General features: G+C 40.2%; 2 protein-coding genes across 2 annotated transcripts in view; both read left to right on the top strand.

Moving 5' to 3' along the window:
• The window catches only part of LOC117374788 (dynactin subunit 6-like), a 158489-nt gene that overhangs the window by 67395 nt on the left and 71078 nt on the right, over positions 1-20016 (top strand). The gene's annotated exons all lie outside the window — the stretch shown is intronic.
• On the top strand, positions 7233-8614 carry LOC117379019 (uncharacterized). Its single transcript, XM_055225846.1, has 5 exons — positions 7233-7269; positions 7343-7750; positions 7979-8107; positions 8243-8286; positions 8437-8614. Exons 1-5 carry the CDS (start codon positions 7233-7235, stop codon positions 8494-8496), a joined length of 678 nt encoding a protein of 225 aa, XP_055081821.1. The 3' UTR covers positions 8497-8614.

Raw genomic sequence — 20016 nt, 5'->3', positions numbered from 1 at the left:
TGGGATCATACTTTATGGAAGTGGAAAATGATTCAAAACCATCATTACAAGTATTATTATGATGAGTCCTATTCAGTGGTGCAAGAAGTACTCAAGTGTGTTACTTTAAAAATCTAAGTATTAAAGCACCTGTTTAAAAATGTACTTAAAGAGTAAAAAGTATTTTGTGCATATTTTAAGGTCTAAAAAGTGTAGTGATTTTGATTTGTGTGGGTTTTTTAATTATTATTTATATATATTTTTTTATTTTATTTTATTATTTTGTGTTTGTTTTTTGTTGGTTTTTTTATTTATTATTTGTATATTTTAATCTGCTCAAATTACGGATCTGCTAAAAATAATTTTATTTATTTATTTATTGTACTTGTTTTTTTTATTATTTGTTACTATCTGTATATTTTTATTTGCTCAAATTATGGACCTGCTAAAAATAATGTAATATTTTTATTTATTTATTTGCTGTTGTTTGTTTTTTTTTGTTTTTTTTTGTTTCTTTTTTTAATTATTATTATTTGTTATTATCTGTATTTTTTATTTTATTTTTTATTTTTTTTTGCTCAAATTATGGACCTGCTAAAAATAATTTAATATTTTTATTTATTTATTTATTTATTTATTTATTTATTTATTTATTTATTTATTTATTTATTTATTTGTTATTATCTGTATATTTTTATTTGCTCAAATGATAGACCTGCTAAAAATAAACCCTCAGTCTCTTTAGCAAGTCTCAGGACAATACTTTTACTTTTGAGTTCAATTCGGAAATATAGTGGAGTAGAAAGTACAAATATCTACTCTCAAATGTAGTGAAGTAAAAGTAAAAAGTATCCACTTTAAACTGACTTAAGTAAAGTCCAGATACCCATAATTTTAACTTAAATACAGTAGATGTCTGTGTAATCCCTCAGTCGTCCAGGTCCGATCCATCGATTTGTCCAGTTGACAGATTCAAACTCCATCTTTTGCTTCTTAAATACAGTACTTCACTACTTTTTACTTCAGTACATTCCACCACTGGTCCTATAATAACAAGTATTCACCGATGCAGCAAAATCTGGTTGTAATTCAGCTAATCTTTGTTGCCCAGAGCCAGGAGCCAGGACGACCAGCTCAGACGCCGCTAAACTCGTTCTATCGGTTGTGTGTGTTGTCATAATACCGTGTTGGTGCAGTGAAACCACGGCGAATGAAATTTATGGAGCAGAAAGGAGATGAGAAAGATAATAGACAGTGACAAAGTGGAACCAGCAATCAAGCATGACTTATTTTGCCATAACTCCCTCAAACAACTGACTGCTGTGTTTATACAACTCGGGAGAGGACTGTTTTTTGACATACAAATATAATTAATACACAACACTCGCTATAGGCCTTTAAATGACATCAGCAATGAGGTTTTTATGTGATGGAGTAAACAGGCAGGGGTGAGGACGTGCAAGCAGCCACATCGCCATCTAGTGGAGGCTTGGGTGAGTCGTCCGCCGGGGGGATTTGTGAAGTTCCTGTGTAAGTACAATGCAGCACTGAAGCACTGACCTTGTGTGTGTCATTGGGGATGTAAACATGAATTCAAATTGGAAAACAGGTACGGCGAATGTAGTCGGAATAGACAGAATAGACCCTTTTCCTCCTGGCAGTGTGAACAGAAAAACATCTATACTGAAATCACATTAAAAAAGACAAATATGCATCACGTTAAATATTGTAAAAAGGCTGCGTTTGATTCACGTACAGCGGAGAAAAGACACACTAAGGATTGTTCAAACCTCACATGCTTAGGGATCTTTATAGTAATTACAGTAAGGAGCCTAATGCGTCATTATTTGTGACTTTACTGACCTCTTGTGGCTGGTTTGTGTTTTGTTTAAAGGTGCCCTAGGACTTTGGAAATAAAGGGACAGCGTTTTGTGAAATTATGAGTCTTGATGCAACAATTTATATGGATTTATGACAAAACGAATGATAAAAAAGTGTAAAGTGCTGCTTTGTGAAGTGAGTGCAGTTATACAGTTTATTTATAGAAAGAACGGGTTGAACTTTTGATTAATAATGTTTGATTAAAGGGGAAAATGCTCAGCTGGGATGCAGAAAACGGTCTTTTCTTAAACTTGGCAAAGAGAAAATTGATTTGGATCGAAATGATGTTGACCAATGAGCTTCTTCTGTGTCGCTTGCATCGCATGAAAAACAGGAAGTGCTCGAACAAATGGTCAACGGCTCCACCTCAGGGTCAGCGTTTAGGCCTTTCGGCGACGTCTCTCTTTGCGTTGTCCTGTTAAATAAAATGTTCATGTCAGGAAGTGGAAAATGTTTTTGAATTCTTGAGGGATGGCGAGCTGCAGGGACAGGGCTCGAGCGTGTTTTGCTCGTTGAAACTGGGGGGTAAAAGTAGTGAAAGTGACTTAAAGCAGACTGATTGTGCTTGTGTCTGAAGTGTAGTTATAATCTATGACACCCGTGGATCATTATGTTACAGTTTGCACATTTTAAAGCTCAATATTCATCTAAAACGTCTTAATAAAAGAAGCAAGATCGCTGACTTCCACGTAGAAAAAGCGAGCTGCCCTATGGATAGCTGCAAATCACGCCACGGAGCAGCTAATTTTTTTTTTCGTCCATGCCAAAATGACTACATGACGCTGCCGAATCCTGCGCATACGACTGATTGAGAAAATAAAACTGCAGAACGAAGAAATTTCACAGTGGGCGTGGGCCAGTGGAGGTGAAAATAGGGGTTGATCAGCAATCACTCAGCAAAATAAGCGATTAAACATTGCTTAAACATGCACGAATCACACCAAAAACAACTCCAAGAGGGTAAATGAGAAGCGGAAACACCATTAAAAGCTCTGAAAAGTCGATTTTGTAGAATAGATTTGCTTTAAAACAGGTAAACATGGTGTGTCTTTGTGAAGCGTCTAGTATCATGTAGCTGCAGTTTACATAAGTCCTGGTTCCACTTTGCAATAAATACACCTAATTAATCTTGAAGCACGTGTGTCAAACTTAAGGCCCGGGGGTCAAATGCGGCCCGCCATGTCGTTTTATGTGGCCCACGATAAGGTCAATATAAATGTATGACTGTCAGTTTATCAGGAAATACACAGACATATTTTATTATATTTGCAAATTTGAGATGAACCATTTTCCTTGGTGAAATTGAGTTTTCTGACGGGAGTGTCTGCCAAGTTCTCCTCTCCATAAACATGTTATTGCTTTGTCTATGTTCCACAGTATGGCATTAAACTTATCTATCTCCCTGGAGACAAGCAAGTGATGATGCCAGGTCACATTATTATAGCTATGTTAGAGTGTTATCTCCTCAAAAAACAGACCTGGACCTGTGTTTGTTTCATTCACACATGTTTGAGTAACACTTTATTATCAGTCTGTAACATCTCCAAAGCTCAAAACGCTCTGTTCCACCTTGTGATGTCATCAAGTGGTAGTTTTCAAGTTAACAGCTGCGTTTTTACCTTTTGTTCAGTAGTAGATTCGCAACTCCAGGGCTGAAATCGTCCAAATGATCCTAGTGAAGGCGTATGGAGTTTAAAAACACAGTGGAGCACTTCCTGTATGGCCACACGATGACATCACAAGGTGGAACAACCCCGCGTAGGTTTTTTAATGCGGAAACAACACTATAACAGATCAGAAAATGGCGTAATATGAGCCGTTTAAGGAGAGCTACGTGGGACTAGACCCTCCACAAAGACACACTTTATCAAATCACCATAAGTTTTACCCGTTTTAAATAATCCTGTCTTCACGTTCACTACTTTTACGTCCTCCTTTCGCACACTTGCCAGAACTGAAGAAGCGACTTGGACGAGCGGCAAAACATGTTCGCTCCTGGAAACTTTCTGTCCATTTGACTTAATTAAATTTTCCGGATGAGAGACTGCGCAGACATAATGAAGGTGTAGTTATTATAAAGTTTTACCTCAGCCCGTTTAATTCACACTTTACAAACATGTAAATAAACGCAGTGCCTTCTAAGATTTTAAATTCTATCTATTCCTTTGCGCGACCACCGACTCAACGGTCTGATAAAGCTGTTTCCTGTAAACCTGCGGTGACCGGCCAAGCGTTCAACATTTGACAAGTGCATAGAAACGGCTTCACGGGGAGTAATTTGAGGCAGAACCAAATATATGTATGAGAAATGAGAAAGAATTAACAATCACAGCGATGAACAGCCGTGCCCCATTTGTCTGACGCTGTGGAGAAGTCAGGTGCGTAACAGTGTGTTTTTTTTAATACGTGCTCGTCAAATCTCCACGTTCTGTTCACTATAAACCACTTTTTGGACTCCGAATGATATTGTCTGACTCGGGAAACTCATTTAGCATATTTAGTTCATTTGCTGCATGTAGTAAACAAGTTAATTAAGACCCTATATCCTGCTTCAACAGAGCATAAATGAGATGAGAGGCTAAATTTGGAATGTTTGTGAGCTGCAAGAAAAAAAGCGCAAGTGAATTTTCTCTCCCAAACTGTGCAATGCCTCCGTCTGAACACTTGGTGAGACAATAAAGGACCTGTAAGCAAAGGCCTGGCTGCAGGGCATACGCTGTTAAAGATTAGATGTTCTATAAAGATAGCACTTCCACTCAGTGAAGAAAACAAAAAGTACACAGGAAACCACAACACAAGTGTCAAGCTCAATAATACCGGAAAGCAAGCGCCTAAGAGTAGACTACTGCAACTTCCCTGTCTAAACTTAGAAAAACATATTATATTGAAGTGGTTTACACACAAACTAGATTATACTATCAATAACAAAAGTGGTTCACTACATACTTTTCAGTGTAGCTAAACTCAAGGAGCAGGGCTGATGCAGCTACCAGCAAATCTGTGAGAATGTCAAGAATCAACATGTCGTCTGTGTTTATGAATCCTTCTACAAGAATCCTACAAGAACCTGTGTCTGTCTTGTTCATAAACAGAGATTCCAGTGAAGCCTGAGTCTGAGGCAAATCTCAGCTGGACAGTCCTGGTCAAATAAATGTGATAAGGAAACAGCACAAGTGAAGAACGTCTCCTGAATCTGACCGTTCAGCTCTAATTTTGAGCCAAAGTCATTGTGTCCAGCTGTAATTAGAAAGAAGCCCCTGTATCTGTGGATCAGAGGACTATGAGGCCCCTGTGGATCAGAGGACTATGAGGCCCCTGTGGATCAGAGGGATATGAGGCCCCTGTGGATCAGAGGACTATGAGGCCCCTGGGGATCAGAGGGATATGAGGTCCCTGTGGATGAGAGGGATATGAGGCCCCTGTGGATCAGAGGACTATGAGGCCCCTGTGGATCAGAGGACTATGAGGCCCCTGCGGATCAGAGGGATATGAGGTCCCTGTGGATCAGAGGACTATGAGGTCCCTGTGGATCAGAGGACTATGAGGCCCCTGTGGATCAGAGGGATATGAGGCCCTTGTGCTATGAGGCCCCTGTGGATCAGAGGGATATGAGGCCCCTGTGGATCAGAGGACTATGAGGCCCCTGTGGATCAGAGGACTATGAGGCCCCTGCGGATCAGAGGGATATGAGGTCCCTGTGGATCAGAGGACTATGAGGTCCCTGTGGATCAGAGGGATATGAGGCCCCTGTGGATCAGAGGACTATGAGGCCCCTGTGGATCAGAGGGATATGAGGTCCCTGTGGATGAGAGGGATATGAGGCCCCTGTGGATCAGAGGGATATGAGGCCCCTGTGGATCAGAGGGATATGAGGCCCCTGTGGATCAGAGGGATATGAGGCCCCTGTGAATCAGAGGGATATGAGGCCCCTGTGGATCAGAGGGATATGAGGCCCCTGTGGATCAGAGGGATATGAGGCCCCTGTGGATGAGAGGGATATGAGGCCCTTGTGGATCAGAGGGATATGAGGTCCCTGTGGATGAGAGGACTATGAGGCCCCTGCGGATCAGAGGGATATGAGGTCCCTGTGGATCAGAGGACTATGAGGTCCCTGTGGATCAGAGGACTATGAGGCCCCTGCGGATCAGAGGGATATGAGGTCCCTGTGGATCAGAGGACTATGAGGCCCTTGTGTTCTGAGGCCCTTGTGCTCTGAGGCCCTTGTGCTTTGAGGCCCTTGTGTTTTGAGGCCCTTGTGCTCTGAGGCCCTTGTGCTCTGAGGCCCTTGTGCTCTGAGGCCTTTGTGCTCTGAGGCCCTTGTGCTCTGAGGCCTTTGTGCTCTGAGGCCCTTGTGCTCTGAGGCCCTTGTGCTCTGAGGCCCTTGTGCTCTGAGGCCCTTGTGCTCTGAGGCCCTTGTGCTCTGAGGCCCTTGTGCTCTGAGGCCCTTGTGTTTTGAGGCCCTTGTGCTCTGAGGCCCTTGTGCTCTGAGGCCCTTGTGCTCTGAGGCCCTTGTGCTCTGAGGCCCTTGTGCTCTGAGGCCCTTGACCTTGTGTGATCTGTAAAGGTGTGGTATTTTCACACTTGGGCTGTTTTTCACTCGAGCTTTGATGAAGTAAACTCAGAAATGCACTTTAATTATAATGAACACACTGAAGCCTGAAGTTACTGTTAATAAAACAATATGGAGACTACAGCTGCACATATGAGGTGATTACTCAAACTGCCCTGTGTTTGTTGCAGTTTTATGAGAATGAAAATACTTTTGCAGTAGCCTACGTCATATTTTGAGTGTACTTTTTGTCTGAGAGTGTGATGGCTTCTGCAGAAAACAGTACCTTGATGTAACTTCCTAAAACCTGTACCAGGAAACCACAGCACAAACTACAGAGGTGCATAAATATCATCAATAATAAGTAAAGAGAGAGAGTTACATCTAGTACTGTAAAGTGAAGAGTACGTGTTATAAACTGAGACCCAAGGCCAGTTAGAGCTGTGCCCCTGGACAACCTCAGAGTTTACTCATGTGTGAATGATGATCTGTGAACTGTTAACAAAAGAACAAAACCACTTCAGAACTGGCTCAAGTGAGTTAGTGCAAAGCTCCAAATAAACTTATTAAACACTAATCTCCCAGATAATGGTTATTTTTTTTGTAAAACCTACAGTATTGTCATAATTGCATCATCTACATGTGATACAATATTCAGACATTTTGCATCTTGTTAAATATGATCAGAAGTTTTCTTTGTTTGTGCATGTTCTATAGAAAAAATGTCTTTAGTAACACCTTAACAGTTCAGCCAATCACACGTGACCTGACCACTTCTGATGGTGACGAGTGAGTGAGGCTGGATCAGTCGACTCTGAGAGAAATGGAGGGACACATGTGTCTTCTGTTTGTGGTATTTGGTACGTTACATTTCATTTTACATCATTGTACTGCTCTGTGTGTGCTTTAACTGTCCGTGTAACTGTCCTTCAGGAGTGTCTGTTCTTGGTCCGTGGGTCTCTGGGTCAGTTGTGGATGTGATGGTGAAACCCGGAGACAACATCACTTTGTTGTGCGACTGCACATGTTCTACTGGAGTCTACACAGTGTGGTACCGCAACTGCTCTCACACAAACCAGCCCACACTGGTCCTGAAAACTTGGAAAGACAGGTTATACCCAATAGATCAAAATTACATATCAAAATTGAATAATCCACTGCCTGGATTTAAGTTCGTGAAGGACTCCAGATCTAAATGCTACAACCTGCACATCACTAATATCACAGAGAACGATGGAGGATCATACTATTGTGGAACTAAGACGACTGAAGTTTTGGACAGTGATAAACTCACACTTGAATTTGTGTACAACTATGGAAACACCACAAGAATATTATTGAGTAAGTATGTGAAACATTAATATATAAGTTTTAAACAAAAGGACTGAACAGTCAAATATTTTCATAAAATGTGATGATATGAAGCCTGACCCGCCTGAGTTTGGACTGTGCTGGATTCTGCTGTTTTCTTTGTGTCCAGCCTTGACCTTAAATGTGCTGGAGTTAGATATAAACAGCAGAAATACCACAAATGTTCAACTACAGTGATAAATAACCAAATGGTTGAAGTTGCAGAGACGAGTGACGGACACCGAGCCCTCTGCACAGCGTCATGGCCTGGATGGTTGATGTCAGTCTCCGTTCTTCTCTTGTGTAACATCGGCCTCATTCTGATGTACCACGTCTGTCGTGAAAAAGGTAGATTGGCAGATTTCTTTGAGTCGATATAATGTTGGATATTTTGAAAATCCTTGATGTCACTCGAAAAACAACATGAAGTATTCTGACGTTCTTAATATTACAACTGCATTAACACAATATGTTTTTGAACAGATGTTTACCACCCAGTGCAAGGAAATCAAACTGCGGCATTTCAGGTAACGGTGATTATTATTATTATTACTATTATTATTATTATTATTATTATTATTATTATTATTATTATTATTATTATTGTTATTGTTATTGTTATTATTATTATTATTATTATTATTATTCACTAGATGTATGTTTTTATGTTTTCTCAGATTGCTGATTTGAATTTCACACGTGTTGTGTTTAGGACCAAAGACACAAAAACACACTGAGAAAATGACTGGAAAAGTTGATCTTTGTCAAATCTTCTTCTCTCTTCACTTTCCTTCATTTTCATTTTTAGTTGTGGCTTTTCGTGCACATGGTCCAGTCACATTACAATTCAAAATAAAGCTGCATAAAGTTGTTGTTTTGTTTTTATTTGTACTAAAATGACATGTCAAGGAGTATATTTTCTAAACAGGAGTTTTAAACAGAAGATCTGTTATTACCACAGACTGTATAAATAAATGGACAGAGCTAAACCGTTAGCCGCCACGTTCCAAACAGGAAGTGAGCATGGACGCACTTCCTCCTCCCTCTGAAAAACTGCCACTGTCAGACTCGTCATTTTGGTCTTAAACTGTTCGTATTAACACACGCTACATGAGGTGTGTGCGGGACGGGGCGTTACCTTCAACAGCCTCACTCCGGATTGGCTCTTTGGTTGCTATGATACTCATGGTCCAAATTCGTCCCTGTAACTGCTCTAACCTCGATGAACTTCATTTGACTGGAGCCGAACTCTGTGAGTGACGTCACACTCACTCAGTCCACGTCTTTACACAGTTCATGGTTATTACACGTGCAACAGTGTTTGGGTATAAAATGGATGCCTTATGAATTGCTCGTGAAAAAAATACATTTATCTTGTTTGAAAGACGATGTTTCCAGTGGTCCAGTGTTTGACTGGGGTCCAGAATAAACTCTTCTTCTTCTGGTCACCGGTGAATCTCCCCGTTTTCAAATGGGCGTGATTGACAGGTGGATTAGCCAATCAGGGACAGGCGTGGTCTGTTTAAAAAAAAATATCAAACTGGGCTGAAATTTGTGAATCATAGATGACCAATGAACTCCTTTGTTTGATCTGATTGCACGATCACATTTGTCCAGGCTTGAGACGCGATGGAGAGCACGGGACCAGACTGAGATCAATCTGTATATAGGGTGAGACACACGGGGTGAGACACACGGGGTGAGATACACAAGGTGAGACACACGGGGTGAGACACACAAGGTGAGACACACGGGGTGAGACACAGAAGGTGAGACACACAGGGTGAGACACACAAGGTGAGACACACGGGGTGAGACACACGGGGTGAGACACACGGGGTGAGATACACAAGGTGAGACACACAGGGTGAGACACACAAGGTGAGACACACGGGGTGAGATACACAAGGTGAGACACACGGGGTGAGACACAGAAGGTGAGACACACGGGGTGAGACACACAAGGTGAGACACACGGGGTGACATACACAAGGTGAGACACACGGGGTGAGACACACGGGGTGAGACACACGGGGTGAGACACATGGGGTGAGACACAGGGGGTGAGACACAAGGTGAGACACATGGGTGAGACACACAAGGTGAGACACAGGGGGTGAGACACACAGGGTGAGACACAGGGGGTGAGACACACAGGGTGAGACACAGGGGGTGAGACACAGGGGGTGAGACACAGGGGGTGAGACACAGGGGGTGAGACACAGGGGGTGAGACACAGGGGGTGAGACAGGTGGTTTGACAGAATGGAAACTGTTGTGGTTCTGTTCTGCACACGGTGACACATTTCCATCCTACATGTGCAACTGTGGCCATCTATGAGGATTTCATCAGGTTGTTTGAAGAGTTCAGAGTCAAAACCAACGACTGTTTAACTTATAACATGAGATTTAGTAAAGCAACAGACAAATCATTTAATAAAACACAGATGACTAAATGTGTTGCTGGACTTGTAAGTTTGGAAACAATTTTGTCTGGGATCCAGAATACACACTTCAACAGTTATGATGTGAGTCTTGTCACCGCTGAATCTCCCCGAGTTCAGTCGGGTGTGATTGACAGGTGGATTAGCCAATCAGGAGCATGCATGGTCTGTCCCCATCAAAACAAATATGGCTGCTTACAATGAACAAAGAAAAGAAAAATATATCACAGAGGCCTGATAAACATCGCAGATTTCTGCAGAATCAATGAGCAAAACACTAAACAAGATCATGTTTGTTTCTGTTTCGAGATGCGACGGAGGACTGGGACCAGATTAATATCCTTCTGTATTTTTATACAGACAGATACCCGTCTGACCACCAGATCCTCATTCCGGATTTGCCAGACGAAAATAAAGATCCATGAGTGATCAAACCCTGACAATGATACACAAACTCTACTTCCTTTGCCCTGTGGACCACTGTGGTTCTACCTGCACAAAACCAGAATGATCAACATTATATTCTAAAAATAGGACCAGGAAACCACTGAAGAAATGCAGACACCAACTGTGAAGGTGCATAAACAGAGACGCTGAAAACTATTGCAATGGAAAGAATATAATGTGTCGTTTTAAATGTGATCTTTGAAGGCTCAAACATGACAACGGGTCATTTTTCTTCTGCAGTTCTGTTTTCTTCTGGTGATTTGATTCTTTTATTCAAGATTTGAACAAGACAAAATTCATAAATCTTTTCATTTACATCCTGTGTGTGTGTTATTGTCTCTGTTCATGTGTGTGATGGTTCTGCTGATATATCGACTCATGTGTCTTGGTCTTGTAATATAAATACAGTAAACAGTGTAAATAGTTTTGACTCTGTCACTGCCTATTGTTTACATTTTATTCTGTTTGTTTTGAGGTTGATGTCTGCATTTGTCACAGGACTAAACACATGAACAACAGGCTTCATGGCTAATTCTGGCATATTTACAGAAATGTTAATTAATGCTTAATGCTCCTAAAATAGTTTGTGTCAACGTGTGTTTGGTAAAAGTGACATTAATTTAGTGCCATATTTGTATGATCTGAAATGCTCCATGTTGATATCATCATACACATATAAACCACTAGAATGTGTCATTACACACCTCAGGTCTAAATGTTCCATTCAGATTGAGCCAATCACCTTTGTGCTTGAGTAACACAACCTGACCATTTATAAAACGGTGAAGAGCGAGCGCGGCGAGACTTTATCAGTAGAAGACTCTGAGGCTCATGGAGGGGCACATGTGTCTTCTGTTTGTGATGTCTGGTAAGTTTACATTCAGTTTTGTGTATTAGAGCTGTGCAATTTATCAAATGTTTGTTCAGGTCAAGGTTCAGTTATTTGTCATTGTCAGTGATAGACTTGGTCTTTTTAGACGTCTACAGACAAACTTTTGTCAGTAAAATCTTGTTTGGAGCAGATTTCAGACTTTGGAGAAAGAAACATTTTCTGTTTCTTGTGTTAAATAGTAATAATTATTATGTTATGTTCGGGAAATTAATACTGAAAGACATTTTAATTAGATTTTAATGAGACAAAAACATTGTGGTCATTCCCCAGCCCTAATGTGTGTGCTTTAACTGTCCGTGTAACTGTCCTTCAGGAGTGTCTGTTCTTGGTCCGTGGGTCTCTGGGTCAGTTGTGGATGTGATGGTGAAACCCGGAGACAACATCACTTTGTTGTGCGACTGCACATGTTCTACTGGAGTCTACACAGTGTGGTACCGCAACTGCTCTCACACAAACCAGCCCACACTGATTCTGAAAACTTGGAAAGAATGGATCAACCCAATGGATCAAAAATACATGTTAAAATTGAATAATCCACTGCCTGGATTTAAGTTCGTGAAGGACTCCAGATCTAAATGCTACAACCTGCACATCACTAATATCACACAGAACGATGGAGGATCATACTATTGTGGAACTGAGACGATTGAACTTCTGGAGGACAATAAAAGTGGTGTCAAACGTGAATTTGTGTACAACTATGGAAACACCACAAGAATATTATTGAGTAAGTATGTGAAACATTAATATATATGTTTTAAAGAAAGGACTGAACAGTGAAATATTCCAGGCATTAAAATATTTTCATAAAATGTGATGATACAAAGCCTGACCCGCCTGAGTTTGGACTGTGCTGGATTCTGCTGTTTTCTTTGTGTCCAGCCTTGACCTTAAATGTGCTGGAGTTAGATATAAACAGCAGAAATACCACAAATGTTCAACTACAGTGATAAATAACCAAATGGTTGAAGTTGCAGAGACGAGTGACGGACACCGAGCCCTCTGCACAGCGTCATGGCCTGGATGGTTGATGTCAGTCTCCGTTCTTCTCTCGTGTAACATCGGCCTCATTCTGATGTACCACGTCTGTCGTAAAAAAGGTAGATTGGCAGAATTCAGAGTCAATATAATGTTGGATATTTTGAAAATCCTTGATGTCACTCGAAAAACAACATGAAGTATTCTGACGTTCTTAATATTACAACTTGTCGTAACGGAGGGTGTAGTGGACCAAAGAGTGCAGACTGGGGGCAGATTGACAGTGTTTATTGTACAGATGGAGACAAAATACAAAACTGAGGGTTGAGCTGATGGTGAGCAGGAAGCCAGGTGCGGGCCAGGACCCAGGAACGTGGAGTGCAGGGAAAAACCAAGACAGTACCAGGGCAGAGAAGCAGGGTCGGAGCAGGGCTGAATGCACACATAGGATCCGGCACCAAACACAGATAATCCAGTACGGAACAGGGTGAAGCAACACAGGCACGACAGGAACACAGGAATGAAGGGACGACGGCACAGACAGGGTGAGGACACGCAGACGATCTCACCCTGAGTGTCTTCTCCCAGCTCCTCTTATCCACGGCAGGTGTGGTGATTAGCCAGATGGGCTGCAGGTGCGCACGGGAGGAGCCGAGAGCTCCGCCCAGCTCCAGGTACAGACAGGTGAGGGAGGGGGAAGAGCACACAGGGAGACAAAACAGGAACAGAAATACACACATCATGACACAACTGCATTAACACAATATGTTTTTGAACAGATGTTTACCACCCAGTGCAAGGAAATCAAACTGCGGCATTTCAGGTAACTGTGATTATTATTATTATGATTATTATGATTATTATGATTATTATGATTATTATTATTATTATTATTATTATTATTATTATTATTATTATTATTCACTAGATGTATGTTTTTATGTTTTCTCAGATTGCTGATTTGAATTTCACACGTGTTGTGTTTAGGACCAAAGACACAAAAACACACTGAGAAAATGACTGGAAAAGTTGATCTTTGTCAAATCTTCTTCTCTCTTCACTTTCCTTCATTTTCATTTTTAGTTGTGGCTTTTCGTGCACATGGTCCAGTCACATTACAATTCAAAATAAAGCTGCATAAAGTTGTTGTTTTGTTTTTATTTGTACTAAAATTACATGTCAAGGAGTATATTTTCTAAACAGGAGTTTTAAACAGAAGATCTGTTATTACCACAGACTGTATAAATAAATGGACAGAGCTAAACCGTTAGCCGCCACGTTCCAAACAGGAAGTGAGCATGGACGCACTTCCTCCTCCCTCTGAAAAACTGCCACTGTCAGACTCGTCACTTTTGGTCTTAAAATGTTCATATTAACACACGCTACATGATCCTGGTATTTTTATTTCACTATTGTGTTTGTAAATTAAGATTTGAACATTAATAACAGACAAATCAGGCGCCTTCTTTCCCTGAGGTGGCTGGTCTTAGCAACAGGTTTGATTGACATCGTCGCTAAGTGCCCGCTCCCTGCTAAACCAGAGGTGTGTGCGGGAAGGGGCGTTACCTTCAACAGCCTCACTCCGGATTGGCTCTTTGGTTGCTATGATACTCATGGTCCAAATTCGTCCCTGTAACTGCTCTAACCTCGATGAACTTCATTTGACTGGAGCCGAACTCTGTGAGTGACGTCACACTCACTCAGTCCACGTCTTTACACAGTTCATGGTTATTACACGTGCAACAGTGTTTGGGTATAAAATGGATGCCTTATGAATTGCTCGTGAAAAAAATACATTTATCTTGTTTGAAAGACGATGTTTCCAGTGGTCCAGTGTTTGCCTGGGGTCCAGAATAAACACTTCTTCAGTACTTTACAAAGACGTGAGTTTGGTCACCAGGAAGTACGATCACATAAGTCCTGTGCTCAGGTCTCTGCACCGGGTTTGTCTATGAATTCTGCTGTACAAATAAAGTAGCCTTGCGTGTGTGTGTGTGAATGTGTGTGAATGTGGGTGAGACTAGGCCTGTGGGTGTGTGTGAGTTGTATGGGGTGTGTCTTGGTCTTATACCATAAATACAGTAAACAGTGTGTGTGTGAGTTGTATGAATGTGTGGGGTCACAGTTCTGGGGGCAGGGTGAGGTGGAAGGGCACGTGTGATTGTTTTCGATGTCTGTAATGTCCTTTGTGTTACATTTTTGTATGATTTAATGGACGATCACAAAACAGAGTGAGGGTTTGTCCTTGTCTGACTTCAACCACAGACCCCCAGACCAAGGGCTGCACGAGAACTGAAACAAAAGCGCTGCCAAAAAGAATGGAAACTGTTGTGGTCTGCTCTGCAAATGGTGATGCATCAGGCTGTTCACAGAGCACTAATGCCAAAAACATTTACTCATAACTTTATTGAAATAACATGCACTGTCCAGTTCATTCACTTAAAACACAGAGGTCTAAAACAAACGGGTTGTGGACTTGTAAGTTTGAAAACAAATAGCTATAAATGATCAAACTAAGTCTAAGTCTAAAATAGGACCAGGAAACCACTGAAGAAATGCAGATATGAACACAAACAGTGAAGGTGCATAAAGACTGAGGTCGACTCTTACCACTATCATTGCAATGGAAAAAAATATGACGTGCAGTTTTTGTGGTTTGATTTGATTCTTTTATTCGTAAATCTTTTCATTTACATCCTGTGTGTGTGTTATTGTCTCTGTTCATGTGTGTGATGGTTCTGCTGATATATCGACTCATGTGTCTTGGTCTTGTAATATAAATACAGTAAACAGTGTAAATAGTTTTGACTCTGTAACTGCCTGTTGTTTACTGTTTACATTTTATTCTTTTTTATTCTTTCTAGTATGGTCCCATGACAGATGCAGACGTCAACCTAAAAACAGGTTGACGTCTGCATCTGTCACGGGACTATACTAGATTTACTACAGACTATAGATGAACAATAACAACAAATTAAAATAGTTTGTGTCAACATGTGTTTGGTAAAAGTGACATTAATTTAGCTATGCCATCTGAAATGCTCCATGTTGATATCATCATACACATATAAACCACTAGAATGTGTCATTACACACCTCAGGTCTAAATGTTCCATTCAGATTGAGCCAATCACCTTTGTGCTTGAGTAACACAACCTGACCATTTATAAAACGGTGAAGAGCGAGCGCGGCGAGACTTTATCAGTAGAAGACTCTGAGGCTCATGGAGGGGCACATGTGTCTTCTGTTTGTGATGTCTGGTAAGTTTACATTCAGTTTTGTGTATTAGAGCTGTGCAATTTATCAAATGTTTGTTCAGGTCAAGGTTCAGTTATTTGTCATTGTCAGTGATAGACTTGGTCTTTTTAGACGTCTACAGACAAACTTTTGTCAGTAAAATCTTGTTTGGAGAAGATTTCAGACTTTGGAGAAAGAAATATTTTCAGTTTCTTGTGTTAAATTGTAATAATTATTATGTTATGTTCAGGAAATTAATACTGAAAGACATTTTAATTTGATTTTAATGAGACAAAAACATTGTGGTCATTCCCAGCCCTAATGTGTGTGCTTTAACTGTCCGTGTAACTGTCCTTCAGGAGTGTCTGTTCTTGGTCCGTGGGTCTCTGGGTCAGTTGTGGATGTGATGGTGAAACCCGGAGACAACATCACTTTGTTGTGCGACTGCACATGTTCTACTGGAGTCTACACAGTGTGGTACCGCAACTGCTCTCACACAAACCAGCCCACACTGGTCCTGAATACTTGGAAAGAATGGATCAACCCAATGGATCAAAAATACATGTTAAAATTGAATAATCCACTGCCTGGATTTAAGTTCGTGAAGGACTCTAGATCTAAATGCTACAACCTGCACATCACTAATATCACAGAGAACGATGGAGGATCATACTATTGTGGAACTGAGACGATTGAACTTCTGGAGGACAATAAAAGTGGTGTCAAACGTGAATTTGTGTACAACTATGGCAACACCACAACAAGAATATTATTCAGTAAGCAACATTTATTTATAATATATATATATATATATATATATATATATATATATATATATATATATATAATATATATATATATATATATATATATATATATATATATATATATATATATATATATATATATATATATATTTATGCTTTAAAGAAAGAACTTAATAGTGAAATATTCTAAGCATTAAAATATTTTCAGAAAAATGTCTTGTTGACAAAGTTTAATATTAAATTTAAATGCTCTACTGTACAGACATGAACTCATTTCAGTTTTCTATAATATTGTGCCTCCTTTAAATACAGTTTAATACTGAATATAGATTTTGCCTGATCCAGAGCATCTGTAGAAGTCGCTTGGACGAGCGGTGAAACGTCGTCAGTCTAAAACTTTTGTCCAGTTGACAGAATTGAATTTTTCTTTTGTTATGATCCAGAGCTCAGTGAACCTCTGAAGCCCGAGTGTGGACAGTGCTGGATTCTGCTGTTTTCTGTGTGTCCAGCCCTGAGCCTTCTGTCCATTGTGCTGCTCGTGTTTGTGATTTATTCTGAATGTTTTAAACAAGGTACATTCATATTTCATAGTTTGAAGTGCACACAAAGAAGAAAAGTCATTTTACACTTAAGTCTGTCATAAAAGTAACCTGTATTTTTTTTTGTGAAAATGTTGTATATTTTGTAGACGTGAAAAGAGCAGAGACCAGAGTTCAGATGAGCCAGAGCGAGGTAACACTTGTATATTTTGACTGTTTGGTGTTATAAGTTTTAACACATTTTCTGAATGTCATTTCTAGGATGGAGATGTGTGTTACGCTGCTTTAGAAATCCGCCAAAAATCACAAAGACCAAAGAGAAAGAAAAACACCCCTGACTCTGATTTCTGCACATATTCTGCCATCAAAACCTCTCAAGAATGAAATACAAAAAATTACTGAAAAATAGATTTGTCGTGTCTTTTTTATGGCGATTTGTTTCAAACAATATATTTCCTTGACCAAATGTTTATTTCTTCATCTTAACTAACACTTTTTTACATCTTTTAAAAAACTAAACAGTGTGATGTTTGCTCTGAAAACACATTTTAAAAATGGAAGGCCTCAACCTGAAAGTCATTTAACCTTAAACATGTTTACTCATTCTGTAAATCTTTTTTATTCAGTTGCAGCACACATGAAACAAAAGTTGTTGTATTGTGTTGTGTCCTCACATCCGCACGAGGCAGTAGCTGTGTCAGTTTTTCAGAGCTCGTGTCTGTCCCATGTTTTATTTTATATCATGTCTCCTCAGGTGAGACACATTAGTTCTACTGGTGTCACTGAGTTTTCTCTGTCACCTGGTGTTTGCATGTTCTACTTGAAAATGATGCTGTTATAAATAAATAATTTGATAATCGTGTGGATTATTTATAAGAAACAAGGACACAAGAGACTTATTAAATTTACATTCATCCAATGCTTTTGTTACACTTTATAATAACTACACCTTAACTAGCCTCAATAAAGGATGAAGAAAGACTTAATTCATTATGAACTCATTGTTTATTAGTTAATAACACTGGTAGTTTGGGTTAGAGTAATAATGAAGTATTTATTAATGCTGAATTATTCTTAGTAAACTATTGTTCTCTATAAATGAAGTCTTTATGAAGGTTTATTAGGTGTAGTTATTGTAAAATGTCACTGTTTGGGGCCAGTCTTTACTTTGTGAAGAATCACTTTTGTAATTCCTATGACCTGTTCAAATCTCAGTAAAAGTCACAGATGTTCAGGCCCTCGTCAAACTTCAAAACACTTTTCACACATTATAAGCATCAAGTATAATCTTTTTGGTCTGGAAATCAGCAAATTATGAAATGATATGTTTTTTACAGTTTTAGAGCAACACGTGTTAATATTTTAAGTTGTTTTTGTCTTTTGAGTTTTTTAAATAAAAGCCACTGACTTTGTACCATCAGAAAAATGACTCACTTTGAGATGAAATGACCTCAGGTTTGGTGTCTATAATCCACACTGGTTGTCCAAGTGAGAGTTGAGGAAGATCTCTCACACAATGTCTCCTGTTGAAACTACAACTGCCCTTAAACTTCATTTCTTTCTCTCTCTTCTTCACTGAAGTGCTGTCTGACAGGTTTGGCACGAGCAAAGAGGGAAGCTGAGGTGCAGGTGTGCGGAGTCTCCGGCCCAGACAGACTTGTGCTGAGCTATGTCTGTTAGCCAATGGTGCAGCTTTGTAAGATAAAAGTGCAAGATATGGGTCTTTTGCTTTCTTTAACAGTTGTTTGGACATGATCTGTGTCACCATTTTGTAACAAGTATAATGGTTATAGACTGTAGCAGTAGTATTAGTAGTAGTAGCCAGCAATGTCCTATGAAAACAACAACAGCACAGATTGTTGGGCTACAGAAGACTGAGGACGCCTCGTACGGAGAGTGGACACAGACTGCATGTTGTTTTAAGGTGGTACCATATATCGTGCAAACATAGGACTTTTGTTACTGTGCTTGAAATCGTAGGCTGCTGCAAAGTCTTTGAACTGTTGGCTTGAAAACTGAGGCCCACTGTCGCTGTCGAAAAATCTTTGGAATCCCATGTCTGGAGAACTGACTTTATGTGGACTGTGATGTCCTCTGATCTTGTGAGAGTCAGTTTGGCCAGTATAAAAAGATCTGCTCCCATTTTTTACCTTGGTCTCTTAGGAAGTTCTCTGGGCATTAAGGACTCCACTGGGTTAGCACATTCTTTACTGTGCAGTTTCTCACCAGTTCATTGATTTGGCGACTCAGACCAGGGCACCAGATTGTCTCTCTCGGTCTCTCTACATCGAGACATTCCCTGATGTCCCTTGTGTAAGACTTTAAGGACAGAGTGGCACATGGTACGTGAGATAACTAGTCTGGAGCCTTTCAGTAACAGTTCACCACATACAGTTAGGCTGTAGTGTGGCCAGCCTCTCTGACAAAATGACTTGACTTCTCAACAAACACCGTCTGACTTTAGCTGTTCTTTTAGTTGTGTGACATACTTTGGGCTAACAGGCAGACAGTGTATTATTTCATCTACATGTTTGTGTCTGTGTCTGTCAACAGCAACAGTTCTGCTGTGGCTTTTGAGTCTGTGTCTTGATTGACAGCCGCCCTAGACAGTGTCTCTGCTGTGAAGAGAGCTTTAAGAGCTTTATCTGGCGTATGTGAGAGTCACGTATCTCATAAGTCTGAGGAGGAGAGGCCATTGGATCGTGGATGGAGGCTTGTTGACCAAGCAGGCTAACAAGTGGCTGATGGTCAGTCTGTAAGGAGAAGTGGCCCCGATGAGAAAATCTTTTCACATCCTAAACAGTGTCTCTGTCAAGGATTGTGACACAATCTTTTTGAAACAGGACTGCTCCCAGTCCATAGGAAGAGGCATCTGCTGAAAGTTTCAGCTCTGTTAGAGTCATACAATGTGAGAACCAGAGTTGATGTCAGATTGTTTTGGGGTTTTTTTGCTA

The sequence above is a fragment of the Periophthalmus magnuspinnatus genome, chromosome 1, assembly GCF_009829125.3.
Source record: "Periophthalmus magnuspinnatus isolate fPerMag1 chromosome 1, fPerMag1.2.pri, whole genome shotgun sequence".
In the NCBI taxonomy this organism is placed as follows: Eukaryota; Metazoa; Chordata; class Actinopteri; order Gobiiformes; family Gobiidae; genus Periophthalmus; species Periophthalmus magnuspinnatus.
The sequence above is the reverse complement of the archived record's forward strand: the minus strand, read 5'-3'. Positions and strand labels throughout refer to the sequence as shown.